Source organism: Tachyglossus aculeatus, chromosome 22 (assembly GCF_015852505.1).
Source record: "Tachyglossus aculeatus isolate mTacAcu1 chromosome 22, mTacAcu1.pri, whole genome shotgun sequence".
Lineage (NCBI taxonomy): Eukaryota > Metazoa > Chordata > Mammalia > Monotremata > Tachyglossidae > Tachyglossus > Tachyglossus aculeatus.
Genome location: NC_052087.1, coordinates 42149527 through 42167912, shown reverse-complemented (window position 1 = coordinate 42167912; position 18386 = coordinate 42149527). Strand labels below are relative to the sequence as shown.

General features: G+C 52.0%; 1 protein-coding gene across 7 annotated transcripts in view; it reads right to left on the bottom strand.

The window, feature by feature from the left end:
- DENND2B (DENN domain containing 2B) overlaps positions 1-18386 on the bottom strand; it is a 318048-nt gene that overhangs the window by 40213 nt on the left and 259449 nt on the right. For all 7 annotated transcript variants that reach the window (XM_038764635.1, XM_038764634.1, XM_038764636.1 and 4 more), the window contains 5 exons: positions 15664-15760; positions 15086-15130; positions 6191-6375; positions 3582-3691; positions 2538-2607 (listed from right to left, as the gene is read on the bottom strand). In XM_038764635.1, the coding sequence (XP_038620563.1) occupies positions 2538-2607; positions 3582-3691; positions 6191-6375; positions 15086-15130; positions 15664-15760 (507 nt within the window). The remainder of the gene's footprint in view (positions 1-2537; positions 2608-3581; positions 3692-6190; positions 6376-15085; positions 15131-15663; positions 15761-18386) is intronic.

The following is an 18386-nucleotide window of genomic DNA, read 5'->3' as shown; positions in this document are numbered from 1 at the left end:
CTTTCCAGCTTATCCCCTCTCTCCCTCCCCCTCCTCCTTCTCCTCCAGGCAGGGAAAGGAGGAAACTTGGGCAGCACTAGGGAGCCGGTCTGGATCCCGGTGGTCACAAGCAAGACGATATTCCCGGGAAAAGGCTTGGTGACCGAAAGGGACGGTTCAAAACAAACAACCCGAAGACCCCCAAAAGCCAGAAATGCACAAAAATAGCCATCCTGGCCCCCAGCGGAGAGGATCCGGGCCTTGGCCGGGCCCGGGAAAGTGGCGGGGACGATTAGTCAGTGCATTCTTCAGAGCTTTCCAGTCTGGCTCCGAACCAGCCGCTTCCCCCAGTGGCTCGGGGCTGCTCAGTCTGAGGCAGGATGGGGCAGCTGGCACAGGCTTGGAGCGGGGAGCAGGGGGTGGGAGGAGGGATGGAGGAAGAGACAGAGGGAGGGAGAGAGCGATCTGGTTTCCCTGCCTATGGAGGAGGCTAGACCCCTGGCTGGAAGTTAGCTCTCTTCCAAGCCCAGGACCAGGACCAGGACGGGCCGAGCGGAGAAGCCCTGGCCCAGGGGTTTGGAGCAGCAGTTTGGGCCTTGTGAGCTCCAGGAGGGGACCCGGCCCTGATGGGCCTGTTGCCAGGACTACCCCAGTGGACCCCCAGCAAGTCTCAGAGGGGACGGGCATCGCAGCTCTCCAAACCTCCCCCCGCCCCAATGCCGGCCCAGTTCCGGAGGAAGGCGGGGGGGCGGACACCAAGGCCCCGGCCTCGCCCCGCGTCTCCCTCCAAGGGCGCCGGGCTTCAGGGTGGCCCGGACAAAGAGGAGCCCGCTCTGGCGGGCACATCTGCTCTGGCCCGAGAGGAGGTGGAAAGTGTCCGGGGGTCCTGGTGGATGGGGCCCCCTCACTAAGATGCCCAGCCCCAGAACCCCAGGCTGGTTCAGCACCTGTCAGGGGGCCATTCCAGAGAAGCAGCGTGGCTCAGTGGAAAGAGCAGGGGCTTGGGAGTCAGAGGTCATGGGTTCGAATCCCGGCTCCGCCACTTGTCAGCTGTTTGACTTTGGGCGAGTCGCTTAACTTCTCTGGGCCTCAGTTACCTCATCTGCAAAATGGGGATTAAGACCGTGAGCCCCACGTGGGACAACCTGATCACCTTGTATCCCCCCCCAGCATTTAGAACAGTGCTTCGCATATAGTAAGCGCTTAACAACTACCATCATTATCATTATTGTTCTATTCAGGTTCAGGTTCAGCCATCACCCAGGGGCCATGGAGGCCACTGAACCCTCTGGACAGGCGGATATCTCTGGGACCAGAGACGGGTACCTGGCCCAGGGGTGTCGGGGCTTGACCCAGCAGGGCCTGGGTTTCAGGACTCACTGGGTCCCCAAGCGCCCTGAACCAAGCCTAGGGACTGTCCCAAATGTGCCCTTCTCTTTTCCGCCACCCCCCAGTGACTGTTTTTAGTGTGGGGCTTCCCCACAGAGCAGGGGTAGTAGCGGTAATCATAAGCATAACAATAATGAAAAGAATAACGTCTCCCCCCTCTAGGCTGTATGCTAGCTGTGGGAGGGAATGCGCCTGTTGTTATACTGTACTCTCCCAAGCATTTAGTACAGTGCTTTGAACACGGTGAGAGCTCAATAAATATGACTGAGTGAATGAATGATAATGGTATTTTTGTTAAGCACTTACTATATGCCCGACACTGTACTAAGTTCTGGGGTGGATACGAGCAAACCGGGTTGGACACAGTCCCCGTCCCACTTGGGGCTCACGGTCTTAATCCCTATTTGACAGAAGAGGTAACTGAGGCCCAGAGAAGTTAGGTGACTTGTCCAAGGTCACATGGCAGACATGTAGTGGAGCCAGGGTTAGAACCCAGGTCCTTCTGACTTCTAGGGCCCTGTTCTATCCACTAGGCCATGTTGGGTCAGGGAGGGAAGGGGTTTTAGACAGTCCTGTGCAAATGGCATATTGTCTCCCCACTGGTCCCACCCCCTCATCCCCAACTTCCACACTCCAGGCGCGCTGACCCCTGAGCACAACCTGCTACTGTTCCATGAGTGGGGAGACTGGGGGCGGGGGTACTTGTTAAGGGGTTACTAAGCCCTCTTCGAAACACTGGAGTAGATACAACATAATCAGGTGGGACCCAGTTCCTGCTCCTCATGGGGTTCACAGTCTAAGTAGGAGGGAGAAGAGGAATTGGCTCTCCATTCTACAGATGAGGAAACCGAGGACCAGAGAAGTTAAGTGACTTGCCCGAGGCCAAACAGGAGGCAAATGGCAGAGCTGGGGTTAGACCCCAGGGCTTCTACCACCCAGGCCTGTGCTCTTTCTACTAGGCCACGGTGCTCCCCAAATGGCAACAACACTGGTATTTATGGAGCAAGAAGAGCTGGAAACTCACCAAACGAGACCCCGAGATCCAGCTCACGCAAACTCCCGGGCTTCTGGGCAGTCATGCTACAGCTCACTAAATGGGAGGACACTCCGAGTACCCACAGCTCTTTCCCCAAAGCCCCGGGCAGTGAACACACCCAGGCCGAACTCACCAGAAGCCGCCTGCAGTAGCCAAATCTCCGACTGCCATCTTCCCCGGTGAGCATGAACGAGAACGTTTCGCTGCAACAGAGAGGGAAAGAGAAAGGCCCAGATTGCTAACTGTGCGCTTCTGAAGGCGGCATCTTTTTACTTTCCCCCGGGTCCAACACGCCACCCGCTCGCTCTGGATTTTCCTTGCAACCCTGTGACCCTCCCTGGGTCTGTGCCGCACCCTGGGCTGGGCTCAGAAGGGAGTTCACTTCAGGGAGAATGGCGCCAAGGCCAGGGCCCCTCTGAAGTGCCCAAAGGGGGTGATGATGATAATAATTATTGTGGTATTTGTTAAGTGCTTACTTTGAGCCGGGCGCTGTACTAAGCGCTGGGGTACATACGAGCAAATCAGGTTGGACTCAGTCCCTGCCCCACATGGGGCTCACAGCCTCAAACCTCATTTATAGATGAGGTAACTGAGACACAGAGAAGTGAAGTGATTTGCCCAAGGCCCTGCAGCAGACAAGTGGTGGAGCTGGGATTTGAACCCATGACCTTCTGACTCCGAGGCCCGGGCTCTATAATAATAATAATAATAATGATGGCATTTGTTAAACGCTCACTATGTGCAAAGCACTGTTCTAAGCGCTGGGGGGATACAAGGTGATCAGGTTGTCCCACGTGGGGCTCACAGTCTTAATTCCCATTTTACAGTTGAGAGAACTGAGGCTCAGAGAAGTTAAGTGACTTGCCCAAGGTCACACAGCGGACGTGGTGGAGCCAGGATTCGAACCCATGACCTCTGACTCCAAAGCCCGGGCTCTTTCCACTGAGCCACGCTGCTTTCTATCCACTATACCCTGCGGTTTCTCTACCTGATGCCAAGAGCCACAACCCCATCCACCTGGACGAGAAAGCTCTAGACTGGAAGCTCGTTGTAGGCCCGCCAACTCTGTTATGTTGTACACTCCCAAGGGCTTAGCACAGCGCACAGAGTGAGCACGCAGTAAATACGATGGATTGATTGACTGATCGAAGCTTCCCGCGGTTGGGCCCAGGCTCACCTGCTGTATTCGGACACGGGGAGCCAGTCCTTAGCGTCGGGAAAGCAGAACTGCGGGATGGCTTTGAGCCGCTCCTCGGCCTCTCGCACCTGCTTCGTGGGTCTTTCCAGCTGCGGGGGGAAGAGAAGCAGGGTTGCCCCCGTCCCCAGCCGAAGCTGTAGGCCAGCCCGACGCCGGCCTGAGAGGCCCACTACTTCGTCTCCCGGAAACCCTTTCCCCTCCCGCTCTCATCCCCCGATAAGACCGATGACGATAATAACAATAATAATTGTAATGATAATCATTTTGGTTCTCATTAAACGCTGGGGACGAGCAAATCGGGTCGGATACGGTCTCTGTCCCCCGTGGGGCTCACTGTCTTAGTCCCCATTTTACAGGTGAAGTAAGTGACTTGCCCAAGGTCACCCAGCAGACTAGGGGTGGAGCAGGGATTAGAACTCAGGTCCTTCTGACTCTCAGGCCTAGCCAGGTTGGCTCGCCAATTACATCCGCTCCAAAATAACCGTCGTTGGCTGGGTTTTATTTTTTTTTTGATGGCATTTATTGAGTGCTTACTATGTGCACAGCACTGTTCTAAGCGCTGGGAAGGTTACACGGTGATCGGGTTGTCCCACGGGGGGGCTCACAGTCTTAATCCCCATTTTACAGATGAGGTAACTGAGGCTCAGAGAAGTTAAGTGACTTGCCCAAGGTCACACAGCAGACATGTGGCAGAGCCGGGATTCGAACCCATGACCTCTGACTCCAAAGCCCGGGCTCTTTCCATTGAGCCGCGCTGCTTCCCTCATTTGCCCATCATCTGCCTGACGCCCGCTTCATATCGAACCGAAACCAAATCCGGCCGACCCAGCTGCAGCCCCTGTCCGTCGCTTGAGTCCGTGTACCATCCGGACTCAACGGACTCAGTGGGCTCAGAGGAGCAGCCTGGCTCCGTGGAAAGAGCCCGGCCTTGGGAGTCAGAGGTCGTGGGTTCTAATCCCGGCTCCGCCACTTATCAGCTGTGTGACTTTGGGCAAGTCACTTCACTTCTCTGTGCTTCAGTGACCTCGTCTGTAAAATGGGGATGAAGACTGTGAGCCCCATGTGGGACAACCTGATTACCTTGTATCTCCCCCAGGACTTAAAGCAGTGCTTGGCACATAGTAAGCGCTTAACAAATACCAAAGTGATTATTATTTTTATTCGGACTGTCTCCCCCCTGGGCTTGGGCCCTGAGTGTGGACCCAAGCGGGATCCTCCAGGAGGGTCTGTGCCACGACAGCCCCAGTGACGGACGGGCAAAATATGAGCTGGTCACAGGAGGAGACCCAGGCCGACACCAGATCGACGGATCTAAACTCCCCAGGACCACGGTCCTCTGTAGGGACCCAACTCCCGGGCTGAGGCCCTCCCTCCAGCACCTAGCCGCTACTCAGAAGGTCTCTGCCTGGCTGGAAATGATACTAATGATAATCACGGTATTTCTTAACCGTTATGTGCCAAGCACTGCACTAAAGGTTGGGGTAGAGATGAGATCGTCAGGTCCCACGTGGGGCTCACGGTCTAAGTAGGAGGGAGCACAAAGACCGAATCCCCATTTCGCCGACGAGACGGGAGGCCCAGAGAAGCGAAGTGACTTGCCCAAGGCCAGGATGAGAACACAGTACCCCTCTAGACTGTAAGCTCATCGTAGGCAGGGAATGTACGTTATATAGTACTCTCCCAAGCGCTTAGTACAGTGTTCTTGCACACAGCAAGCACTCAATAAATACGACTGAATGTCTAGTTCACCCTAACTCCCAGACCTGGGCTTTTTCCACTAGGTAACACTGTCCCAGGGCCAGATTTCCAATAATAATAATCATAACAATAATCTTCAGGGCTTAGTACAGTCTTTGTATTGAAATCAATCGATCAATCAATCAATCGTATTTATTGAGCGCTTACTGTGTGCAGAGCACTGTACTAAGCGCTTGGGAAGTACAAGTTGGCAACATATAGAGACAGTCCCTAATCAATCAATCAATCAATCGTATTTATTGAGCGCTTACTATGTGCAGAGCACTGTACTAAGCGCTTGGGAAGTACAAATTGGCAACACATAGAGACAGTCCCTACCCAACAGTGGGCTCACAGTCTAAAAGGGGGAGACAGAGAACAGAACCAAACATACCAACAAAATAAAATAAATAGGATAGAAATGTACAAGTAAGATAAATAAATAAATAGAGTAATAAATATGTACAACCATATATACATATATACAGGTGCTGTGGGGAAGGGAAGTCCCTCCCCAACAGTGGGCAGAGTAAGCACTCAATAAATACGATTGAATGATTAAAAATTATGGTACTTGTTAAGTGCTCACTATGTGCCACATACTGTTCTAAGCACTGGGGTAAATAGGAGTTAATCAGGTTAGACACAGTCCCTGTCTCATATGAGGCTCACGGTTTGAATTCCATTTGGCAGATGAGGTCACTGAAGCCCAGAGAAGTGAAGCCATTCCCCCAACGAGCGGCGGAGCCGGGATTCGAATCCAGGTCCCCGTGACTCCCAAGCCGGGGCTCCGTCCACTGAACCGCTCAGTATTTGCACAGCTCCCGGCCATCCCGCTGCGGGCCCTTTACCTTGGGGAACTGGTAGGAGACCTCGGGGAGATAGGTGTTTTTGGAAGGCTTCTTCTTGAGAGACACCACCACGAAGTACTCGAACAGTTCCCGCTCCTGCCACTCGATCAGCTCCAGCTCTAGGGTCCGGTAGCTGGGGGCTCTCTTCAGCATGGACTGGATGTGGACCAGGCGCTGCGTGTGAGCTGCCAAGGAAAGACCGGGCCTTCAGCTGGGGGGGCCCCGGGGGGCCACCAAGCCCAAGCCCAGAGGCCTTGCCCCGGCCCACGCCGGCTTCAGCAAACCATGACAGGAACTCCATCACTGGGCCTTCCGCCTCTGGATCCAACAAAAACTCCTCACCATTGGCTTTAACGCTCTCCATCATCTTGCCCCCTCCAACCTCACCTCGCTTCTCTCCTACAATCCAGCCCCCACGCTCCTCTCCTCTCCTGCCCCTAACCCACCTTCTCACTGGGCCTCCGTCTCTCACTCGTCCGTTCATTCGATCGTATTTATTGAGCCCTTACTGCGTGCAGAGCACCGGACTAAGTACAGGTCGGCCGCATCGAGAGACGGTCCCTACCCAACAGCGGGCTCACAGTCTAGAAGGGGGAGACGGACAACGAGACAAAACGTATTAACGAAATAAAATGAATAGAATGAATAGGTACAAATAAAATAAATAAATAAATCGAGTAATAAATACGTACAAACCCATATACGGATATACAGGCGCTGTGGGGAGGGGAAGGAGGTAAGGCGGGGGGGATGGGGAGGGGGAGGAGGGGGAGAGGAAGGAGGGGGCTCAGTCTGTGAAGGCCTCCTGGAGGAGGTGAGCTCTCAGTAGGGCTTTGAAGGGGTCTCCTGCCTCGCCACCGACCCCTGGCCCACGTCCTGTCTCGGGCCTGGAACGCCCTCACTCTTTAAATCCAACAGACAATCGCTCTCCCCGACTTCAAAGCCTTATTGAAAGCACATCTCCTCCAGGAGGCCTTCCCAGACAAAGCCCCACTTTTCCTCATCTCCCACTCCCTTTGGGTCGCCCTGACTTGCCCTCTTTGCTCTATGCCACCTGCCCCACAACACTTATGTATCTATCTGTAATTTTATTTATTGGCGTTGATGTCTGCTTCTTTGTACTGACGTCCATCTCCCCTCTCTAGACTGTGAGCTCGTTGTGGGCAGGGATTGTCACTGTTTATCGTTGGACTGTTCTTTGCTTAGTACAGTGCTCTGCACATAGTAAGCACTTAACAGATATGATTGAATGAATGAATGAATGATTGGGTCTTAGTTTCTGCCTGGTCTTGGGGACACAGTCCCCCTAAACAGCTGGCCCGGAGTCCCGTCAGGTTTTGAATCCCAGAGCGCCCCTGGGACTCGCCCTCGGGCAGAGAGGCGCCCCAGACCCAGCCTCTACTTCCCTCAGACTGACCCCTGGAAGGAACAAGGAGAGGGGAAATGATGATGATGATGGCATTTATTAAGCATTTACTATGTGAAAAGCACTGTTCTAAGCACTGGGGAGGTTACAGGGTGATCAGGTTGTTCCACATCACAGTCTTAATCCCCATTTTACAGATGAGGGAACTGAGGCACAGAGAAGTGAAGTGACTTGCCCAAAGTCACACAGCTGACAAGTGGCGGAGCCGGGATTTGAACCCATGACCTCTGACTCCAAAGCCCGGGCTTTTTCCACTGAACCATGCTCTGGTTGCTCACCTTCAAGTTCAAATCAGCGTTGGCTCCAATTACAATAACTGTGATATTTGTTAAGTAATAATAATAATAATAATGATGGCATTTGTTAAGCACTTACTATGTGCAGAGCACTGTTCTAAGCACTGGGGGATACAAGGTGATCAGGTTGTCCCATGTGGGGCTCACAGTCTTAAACCCCATTTTACAGATGAGGTAACTGAGGCTCAGAGAAGTGAAGTAACTTGACCAAGGTCACGCAGCAGACATGTGGCAGAACCAGGATTTGAACCCATGACCTCTGGCTCCAACGCCCGGGCTCTTTCCACTGAGCTATGTTGCTGCTTACTATGTGCCAAGAACTATACTAAGTGCTGGGGTAGCTACAAGATAACCAGGTCAGAAACAGTCCCTGCCCCACAAGGGGCTCCTAATCTAAGTAGGAGGGAGTAGGATTTAATCCCCATTTTATGAATGAAAAAACTGAAGGACAGAGAAGTTAAGTGACTTGCGCGAGGCCGCTCAGGAGGCAAGTGGCAGAGTCAGGATTAGAACTTGGATTCTCTGACTCCGAGACATGTGCACTTGCCATTCCCTCTGACTTTCCCGTCACTGTAGACGGCACTACCATCCTTCCCGTCTCACAAGCCCGCAACCTTGGCGTCGTCTTCGACTCCGCTCTCTCGTTCACCCCTCATATCCAATCCATCACCAAAACCTACTGGTCTCACCTCTGCAACATCACCAAGATCTGCCCTTTCCTCTCCATCCAAACCGCTACCCTGCTCGTTCAATCTCTCATTCTATCCCGACTGGATTACTGCATCAGCCTCCTCTCCAATCTCCCATCCTCCTGTCTCTCCCCACTTCAATCCATACTTCACACCGCTGCTCGGATCATCTTTGTGCAGAAACGCTCTGGGCATGTTACTCCCCTCCTCAAAAATCTCCAGTGGCTACCAATCAACCTACGCATCAGGTAGAAACTCCTCACCCTGGGCTTCAAGGCTGTCCATCCCCTCGCCCCCTCCTACCTCACCTCCCTTCTCTCCTTCTCCAGCCCAGCCCGCACCCTCCGCTCCTCCGCCGCTAATCTCCTCACCGTACCTCGCTCTCGCCTGTCCCGCCATCGACCCCCAGCCCACGTCCTCCCCCAGGCCTGGAATACCCTCCCTCTGCCCATCTGCCAAGCTAGCTCTCTCCCTCCCTTCAAAGCCCTACTGAGAGCTCACCTCCTCCAGGAGGCCTTCCCACACTGAGCCCCCTCCTTCCTCTCCCCTTCCTCCCCCTCCCCATCCCCCCACCTTACCTCCTTCCCCTCCCCACAGCACCTGTCTATATGTATATATGTTTGTACATATTTATTACTCTATTTTACTTGTACATATTTATTCTATTTATTTTATTTTGTTAATATGTTTTGTTTTGTCGTCTGTCTCCCCCTTCTAGACTGTGAGCCCGTTGTTGGGTAGGGACCGTCTCTATATATCACCAACTTGTACTTCCCAAGCGCTTAGTACAGTGCTCTGCACACAGTAAGTGCTCAGTAAATATGATTGAATAATATGTTGACAACTTGTACTTCCCAAGCGCTTAGTACAGTGCTCCACACACAGTAAGTGCTCAATACATACGATTGAATGAATGAATGAATGAATGCTGCTTCGCAATGGACATGAAATCACTTCCCTGGCTGGCTCCTAAGAAAATCCCCCGAGGCTCCTGGCTGGGGATTCAGAAGTGCACCACCGATCAATCAATCATCATATTTATTGAGTGCTTACGGTGTGCAGAGCACTGTACTAAGTGCTTGGGAGAATAAAATGCAACAGAGTTGGTAGAAAAGTTCCCTACCCACAACAAGCTCTGTCTATCTGTCTCTCTCTGCAGCTCAACTGTAAGCTCCTTGACAGCAGGGTTTGTGTCTCCCAACTCTGTTGTACTGTCCTCTCCAAAGCATTTAGAACAGTGCTCTGCACACAGTGGGTGCTCAGTAAATACTACTGATTGATTGTAGCTGTCCTCCCCTCCAGCTGTCCAGGACCGTTCAAGTAGCCCCAGTTAACCCGGCTGCCACTGTGAAATCCCACCTTTCTAATGAGCTGAGCCACTGCTGTCCAATAATAATAATAATAATGGTATTTATTAAGCGCTTACTATGTGCAAAGCACTGTTCTAAGCGCTGGGGAGGTTACAAGGTGATAAGGTTGTCCCACGGGGGGCTCACAGCCTTAATCCCCATTTTCCAGATGAGGTAACTGAGGCACAGAGAAGTTAAGCAACTTGCCCAAAGTCACACAGCTGACATTTGGCGGAGCCGGGATTTGAATCCATGACCTCTGACTCCAAAGCCCGGGCTCTTTCCACTGAGCCATGCTGCTTCTCTAGTAAATAATAATAAGTAATAATAATAATCAACTGTGGTATTTGTGAAACACTTCCTATGTGCCAGACACTGTATTAAGTGCTGGGGTAGATACAAGCAAATCAGGCTGGACACAGTACCCGTCCCACGTGGGGATCACAGTCTTAATCCCCATTTTGCAGATAATAATAATAATAATAATAATCACAGTATTTGTTAAGCACTTACTATGTGCCAGGCACTGTACTAAGCGCTGCGGTGGATACAAGCAAATCGGGTTGGACAAAGTCTCTGTCCCAGGAGGGGTTCACAGTCTCAAATTTCCATTTTACAGATGAGGTAACTGAAGCCCAGAGAATAATAATAATAATAATGGCATTTATTAGGCACTTACTATGTGCAAAGCACTGTTCTACGCACTGGGGAGGATACAAGTTGATCAGGTTCTCCCATGGGGGGCTCACAGTCTTAATCAACATTTTACAGATAAGGTAACTGAGGCACAGAGAAGTGAAGTGACTCACCCAAGGTCACACAGCGGACCAGCAGCAGAGCCGGGATTAGAACCCATGACCTCTGACTCTCAAGCCCCTGGTCTTGCCACTAGGCCATGCTGAGAGAAGTGAAGTGACTTGCCCAGGGTCATAAAGCAGACAATTGGCGGAGCCGGGATTGGAACCCAGGTGATAATAATAATGATAATGGTATTTGTTAAGTGCTTACTAGGTGACAGGCACTGTACTAAGCGCTGGGGCAGATACGAGCAAATCAAGTTGGACATAGTCCCTGTCCCATGAGGGGCTCACAGTCTCAATCCCCATTTTCCAGATGAGGTAACTGAGGCGCAGAGAAGTGATCTGTTCAAAGTCACACAGCAGGCAAGTGGTCTAGTCAGGATTAGAACCCACGACCTTCTGACTCCCAGCCCATGTTTGATCCACTAGGCTATGCTCCTTCTCTAAGGAAGGGCACTGCCAACACTCTGCCCTGACCGGACAGGTTTCCGGTCATTCAGTCCGATTTATTGAGTGCTTACTGTGTGCAGAGCACTGTACTAATCGCTCGGGAGAGTACACTCTATGGCTCAGTGGAAAGAGCCCGGGCTTTGGAGTCAGAGGTCGTGGGTTCGAATCCCGGCTCCACCACAAGTCTGCTGTATGACCTTGGGCAAGTCACTTAACTTCTCTGAGCCTCAGTTCCCTCATCTGTAAAAATGGGGATTAAGACGGAGAGCCCCATGTGGGACAATTTGATCACATTGTATCCCCCCCCAGCGCTTAGAACAGTGCTTTGCACATAGTCAGTGCTTAACAAATCATCATCATCATCAATCGTATTTATTGAGCGCTTACTATGTGCAGAGCACTGTACTAAGCGCTTGGGAAGTACAAATTGGCAACATATAGAGACAGTCCCTACCCAACAGTGGGCTCACAGCCTAAAAGACTGCCATTATTATTATTATTATTATTATTATTATTATTACATGGGCTGCAGCCCGGCCGTGGCCCCCGCCTCTGTCTTCAGTATCTCCGCGCAATTTCCCAGGCAGGGCTGGCCTCCGTGCAAGCAGGCGGGAATCGGGGGGCATGTGGGCAGGGTTAGGAGAAGTTCACATTTTTGCACTGAAATTAAATATGGGCAGAGGGAAACATCTGGCTTTGCCCATAGTGCACTGGCCTCACATGACCAACATCTGGAATTGAAGCTTTTTCCTTTTTTTCCCCACCCCTTCAGCTCTCTCTGAGCCACCGTGCGGGCTGAAGCCCCCCGACACAGCTCCCCCACCCCGGCCCATGGCTCCCTGATCCTCTTGAAGGAGGGGGCCCTCAGGGGATGGACAGTCATTCTTTTTTTTAATAGTATTAAATAATAGTAGTAATAGTAATAGTAATAGTAGTAATAGCACTTACTGCATTCCGGGCAGACAGTCAGACACAGTCCTTGTCCCACATGGGGCTCACATTCTTAATCCCCATTTTACACACAAGGTGGCACAGAGAACAATAATAATAATAATAATAATAATAATAATAGCATTTATTAAGCACTTACTATGTGCAGAGCACTGTTCTAAGTGCTGGAGAAGCGCTGGCTCAGTCTTAATCCCCATTTTCCAGATGAGGTAACTGGGGCCCAGAGAAGTGAAGTGACTTGCCCGAGGTCACGCAGCGGACAAGTGGCGGGGCTGGAATCAGAACCCAGGTCCTTCTGACTCTCGGGCCTGTGTTCAATCCACGCTACTTAGTGGTAAGAACCCGGGCTTTGGAGTCAGAGGTCATGGGTTCAAATCCCGGCTCCGCCAATTGTCAGCTGGGTGACTTTGGGCAAGTCACTTCACTTCTCTGGGCCTCAGTTACCTCATCTGGAAAATGGGGATTAAGACTGAGCCCCCCGTGGGACAAACTGATCACCTTGCAACCTCTCCAGCGCTTAGAACAGTGCTTTGCACATAGCAAAGGCTTAATAAATACCATTATTATTATTATTATTATTATTATTACTTCTCACTAGCCCTCCTTTTGTCCCAAATAGGCCAGTCTCTAAAATGTAAGCTCACTGTGGGCAGGGAATGTGTCTGCTTATTGTATTGCACTCGCCCAAGCGCTCAGTTCAGTGCTCTGCACATAGTAAGCGCCCAATAAATACGACTGAATGAATGTAATGGAGGGGCATGGTGGACTTTGGAGTTTTGAGGGACAACTGGGCGTGTGCACTTATACTTCCCAAGCGCTTAGTACAGTGCTCTGCACACAGTAAGCGCTCAATAAATACGACTGAATGAATGAATGAATGTGTGAGTTTGGAGCCAGCCCCTCTGCCTCCTCAGCCCACAGTACGGGACTCGGGGATGGCTCGCTCGCCGGGGTTTTGCCATGGAGCAGCATCCCGGGCAGGAAGAGCAAACTTCCTCTTCGATCAATCGCTCGTATTTATTGAGCACTGTCTGTGTGCAGAGCACTGTACTGAGCGTTTGGGAGAGCCCAAAACGCCAGAGTCGGTAGCCACGTTCCCGGCCCACCACGAGCTAGTTCAGTAAGAGCAGAGGCTGGGGGTGGGGGTGGGGGGGTCTCCCCAGTGCTTAGTACACTGCCCAGCGCTCAGTAGATACCATTACTACCACTGCCATAATGGGGATTAAATATCTGTTCTCCCTCCTACTTAGACTGTGAGCTCCTTGTGGGACAGGGATTAGGTTTCACCTGATTAACTTATAATAATAATAATGGCATTTATTAAGCGCTTACTACGTGCAAAGCACTGTTCTAAGTGCCGGGGAGGTTACAAGGTGCAGCGTGGCTCGGTGGAAAGAGCACCAGCTTTGGAGTCAGAGGACATGGGTTCAAATTCCGGCTCTGCCAATTACCAGCTGTGTGACTTTGGGCAAGTCGCTTTACTTCTCTGGGCCTCAGTTACCTCATCTGGAAAATGGGGATGAAGACTGGGAGCCCCCCGTGGGACAACCTGATCACCTTGTAACCTCCTCAGCACTTAGAACAGTGCTTTGCACACAGTAAGCGCTTAATAAATGCCATTATTATTATTATTATTATTATTATTATTATTATTATTATCAGGTTGTCCCACAGGGGGCTCACAGTATTAATCCCCATTTTACAATTGAGGTAACTGAGGCCCAGAGAAGTGAAGTGACTTGCCCAAAGTCACACAGCTGACAATTGGCGGAGCCGGGATTTGAACCCATGACCTTCTGACTCCAAAGCCCGGGCTCTTCCCACTGAGCCACGCTGCTTCTCAACTTGTATCTAACCCAGCGATTAGTACGGTGTTTGGCACATGGTAAGCGCATAACCAGTACCATAATAATAACAGTGGGGCACTTGCCAGAATCTTAGCTTTTTAGAACAGATGTCCAGAAAAATCAGGAGCCCACACAGCCTTCTCTATCTGGGCCAGTGCTCAGCACAGAGTAACATCTTGTTAAATATCTCGACTCCCTAAACAGGGGGAGGCCAGACAGCAAAAGGGGATGGGTGCGATGTTGTGGAGCTATCCAGTTCCCTTCCCAGTACCTGGGTTCCCTTTAGTTCCTCTGGGCCTGATGAGGAACTTAAAATTATACACTATAAATTATTTCTATTAATGTCTGTCTCCCCCTCTAGACTTTAAACTCATATTGGGCAGGAAACGAGCTTGCCAAATCTGTTCTACTGCCCTCTCCCAGGCACTTAGTCCAGTGCTCTGCACATAGTAAGCACTCAATAAATACTACTGAGTGATTGACTGACTGAGGAAGGGAGAACCCAGAGAGATCCCCGTCCCTCTCCCTGAGCATCTACTGTCCCTCTATAGTCGCCTCCCCGTGCTCTACCCAAGGTAGGCACTCAGGAAATAGCCCCGCAGTAAGGACCGAGGAGCTGGCAAGGTGGCAGCGAGTTCACACCGGGTTTCAGCCCTGAACCGGGTACCTCCTCGGGGCCTCCGTGGCCGGGGAGTGGAAGGTCTCCAAGGGTCAAAGCCAGAGCCCGCTTTCCCACGCCCCTGAACCTTTCCCTCTCCCGACCCCCGCGGTTTGCTGGAAGCGATGGCTAGGCTTTGGGGTCCTGCGCCCTAGGCGGGTCTTCCCTGGCCCCGCTGGGATGGATGCTGCAGGATGCCGGGGATTCCTCATAAGGAGCCAAACGGGCAGCAGCTGGCATAACCCTGGGAGATAAAACAAGGCCAATTCCCCAGAAATCCCACTCACCCCTCTCCCCACCAGAGACAGAGGGGTCCCCGCTGGGAGAGAATTTCCAAGAGAACCTGGGGGTGATAGGGTATCGGGGTGGGGTGGGGGGGCAAGGGTCCAGGAAGCCGCAGCTGCCACGGGGAGGGGGGCCTTCCCTCACCTTTAAACCGGTCATCTGAGTCACTCTCACTCTCGCTATTCTCATCTGCAAGGGAAACAGAGAGAGTCGGGTCAATGCCCGGACTCCGAATCCAGTGCCAAGAGTCACCGAGGGCATCGCAGGTCAGAGGCGGTAGGACCGGGCGGAGCCGAGTCTGTCTCCTTCCCTGCCCTGGATCAAGTTGGCAAAACCCCATCTGTGCCAGACTGGATAAGAGCCCCGCCCCGGAACGTGATAATGGGCTCCTCTCTTCCTCTCCCTTCTGCCAGGCCAGGCAATGGGCTGGTCTGAATTCTCACAGGCCCTTCCCCGCTGGCAGGTGAGAAGTCCAAATCCATCGCCGGGACCCGAGGTGGGCGACCTCACCCCTGCCCTTTCACCCCAATACGAGGCGGAGCCGCGATCCCAGGGGGCATGATCCGGGGGGTCTCTCTCCTGGGACTGGAGGAGATACAGCCGGGAGGGCGAGGGTCAGTGGGGCCTCCTCCCGACGCTGAGGAACCAAACTGGCCGCCTCTCAGTGAGGCCTCGGGCTCCGCTCGACGACTAACTTTGGTTCGCGGGGCTTCGCGGCCTACCTCTCAGGGAGGCCGTCTCGATGCTGGACATAGACAGCTTCTTTAACCTCTTCTTCCCCCTTTTGGCACTGTAGATGGCATTGATCCTCTGCACCAGCTGGAAGAGAGGAGCGAGAATGAGGGAGCGTTGGGCGACTGTGGCACCTCCCGAGAGGCCCCCGCCCCTCCAACGCTGACATCGACCCTCTCGGCGAAGGTCACGTTTGGAGAACCTGGCTCTGCCGGGGCCTCGGTTCCTCTCTCCTGACCCAGCCTGGCCTACTCTCGCTCCTTGGGGCTCACCCGCATTCCAGCCCCTCACCAAAGCCAGGCCTTGGGGTCCGCAAACAGCCTGTGCTCCCACCCCAAAGACCACGGGAAGGGGCTGGTTAGACTCTGAGCCTGCTGTGGGCAGGGATTGTCTCTAACTGTTGCCGAATTGTACGTTCCAAGCGCTTAGTACAGTACGCTGCACACAGTATGCACTTAATATATACGATTGAATGAAATAATGACACTCAATGTCACATCACACACAGGCTTGCTCCAGAAGGACTGATGGCCCACCTCACTACCCTGATAATAATAATTATTATAATGTTGGCATTTGTTAAGCGCTCACTATGTGAAAGCACTGGGGAGGGGGGATACATGGTGATCAGGTTGTCCCACATGGGGCTCACAGTCTTAATCCCCATTTCACAGATGAGGTAACTGAGGCTCAGAGAAGTGAAGTGACTTGCCCAAGATCACACAGCAGACGTGGTGGAGCAGGAATTTGAACCCATGACCTCTGACTCCAAAGCCCGTGCTCTTCCCACTGAGCCACGCCCCTGATCCCAAAGGGCTGGTGAGGATCGCTCAGGGCTGGGAGAAGGGGGCCATCCTGAGGAAAGAACTCTCTGGGCCTTGCTGACTTTCAGTGCCCTGTATTTACCTTTTCAAATCTTTGGCTCCCATTTGGTTCCCTGCCACCCTCTTGCCAAGAAGGACTGCATAATCAATCAATCGACCATATTTATTCAGCACTTATTGAGCGCTTGGGAGAGTACAACACAGTTGGGAGATACGTTCCCTGCCGCCAAGGGCTTGAAGTCTAACACAAGATAGGTATTAAAATATAATATGGCAAGCTTGTCCTCTAAACCGAAAGCTCGTTGTGGGCAAGGAATGCTTGGGTTGTTATACTGTACTCTCCCAAGTGCTTAGTAAGTGCTCTGTACAGTAAGGGCTCAATAAATATGATTGAATGAATATGTACAGAACTGTGGGTTGGCTGAGGGTGGGGTGAATGTCAAGTGCTTATGAGAAGCCGTGCTGCTTAGTGAAAATCAATCAATCAATCAATTGTATTTATTGAGCGCTTACTGTGTGCAGAGCACTGTACTAAGCGCTTGGGAAGTACAAGTTGGCAACATATAGAGACAGTCCCTACCCAACAGTGGGCTCACTGTCTAGAAAGCACAGGCTTGAGAGTCGGAGGACCTGGGTTCTAATCCCACCCCTGCCACCTGCTTGCTGTATGACCTTGGATGAGTCGCTTCACTTCTTCGTGCCTCAGTTACCTCATCTGAATAAGGGGGATTAAGCCTGAAAGCTTTATGTGGGACAAGGACTATTCATTCATTCATTCATTCAATCGTATTTATTGAGCGCTTACTGTGTGCACAGCACTGTACTAAGTGCTTGGGAAGTACAAGTTGACTATGGACTTTTGGACTTGGGAGAGTCCAAAAGAATTTGTAGACATGATTCCTCCTTCTAGACTGTGAGCCCACTGTTGGGTAGGGACCGTCTCTATATGTTGCCAACTTGTACTTCCCAAGCGCTTAGTACCGTGCTCTGCACACAGTAAGCACTCAATAAATACGATTGATTGATTGCCATGATACAACCCAATCGTCTTGTATCAACCCCAGCGCTTAGTACAGTGCCTGGCCCATAGCAAGTGCTTAACTAATACCATAAAAAAGTGCTTAAAGGGTTCAGATCCAACTGTGTAGGTGAATAATAATAATAATGATGGCATTTATTAAGCACTTACTGTGTGCAAAGCACTGATCTAAGCGCTGGGGAGGTTACAAGGTGATCAGGTTGTCCCACGGGGGGCTCACAGTCTTACTCCCCATTTTACAGATGAGGTCACAGAGGCCTAGAGAAGTTAAGTGACTTGCCCAAAGTCACACAGATGACAAGTGGCGGAGCTGGGATTTGAACCCATGACCTCTGACTCCAAAGCCCGGGCTCTTTCCACTAAGCTACGCTGCTGGGAATAGGGGAAATGAACGGAGTAGGGCCACAGCGTGAGAAGCGAAGCGACATCTAGACCATGAAGCAGGAGAGAATAGCAGGGAGAGCAGGCCACCAACTGGGTGAGAGAGAAGATTCCCCATAGGACCTCTCAGACCCCCTGAAATTGCCTGGATCGCCTTCCCAGCACAATGACAGGAACAGGGAATCATCTGGTCTCCCGTTCTGGCCCTATTTGGGGATGAACAGGAAGGCGCTCCATTTCCAATGCACCCGAGCATTGTTCGCCGGTTAAAAATACCCTGTCGGCTCCGTCCTGCCTCGGCCTGGGGGCTCGGGGCCTTCCCGGAGACCCTCGGGAAGGCTGGAGGCTGCTTCGTGTATATGTATGCCTCGATGGAATCAAGGGAGAGACCGCAGGCACCCCAGAACCTCCTGCTCATATGTGTGTGTGTGAGAATTGAGCACTCGCCATCCCCTAAAACACTTACTTA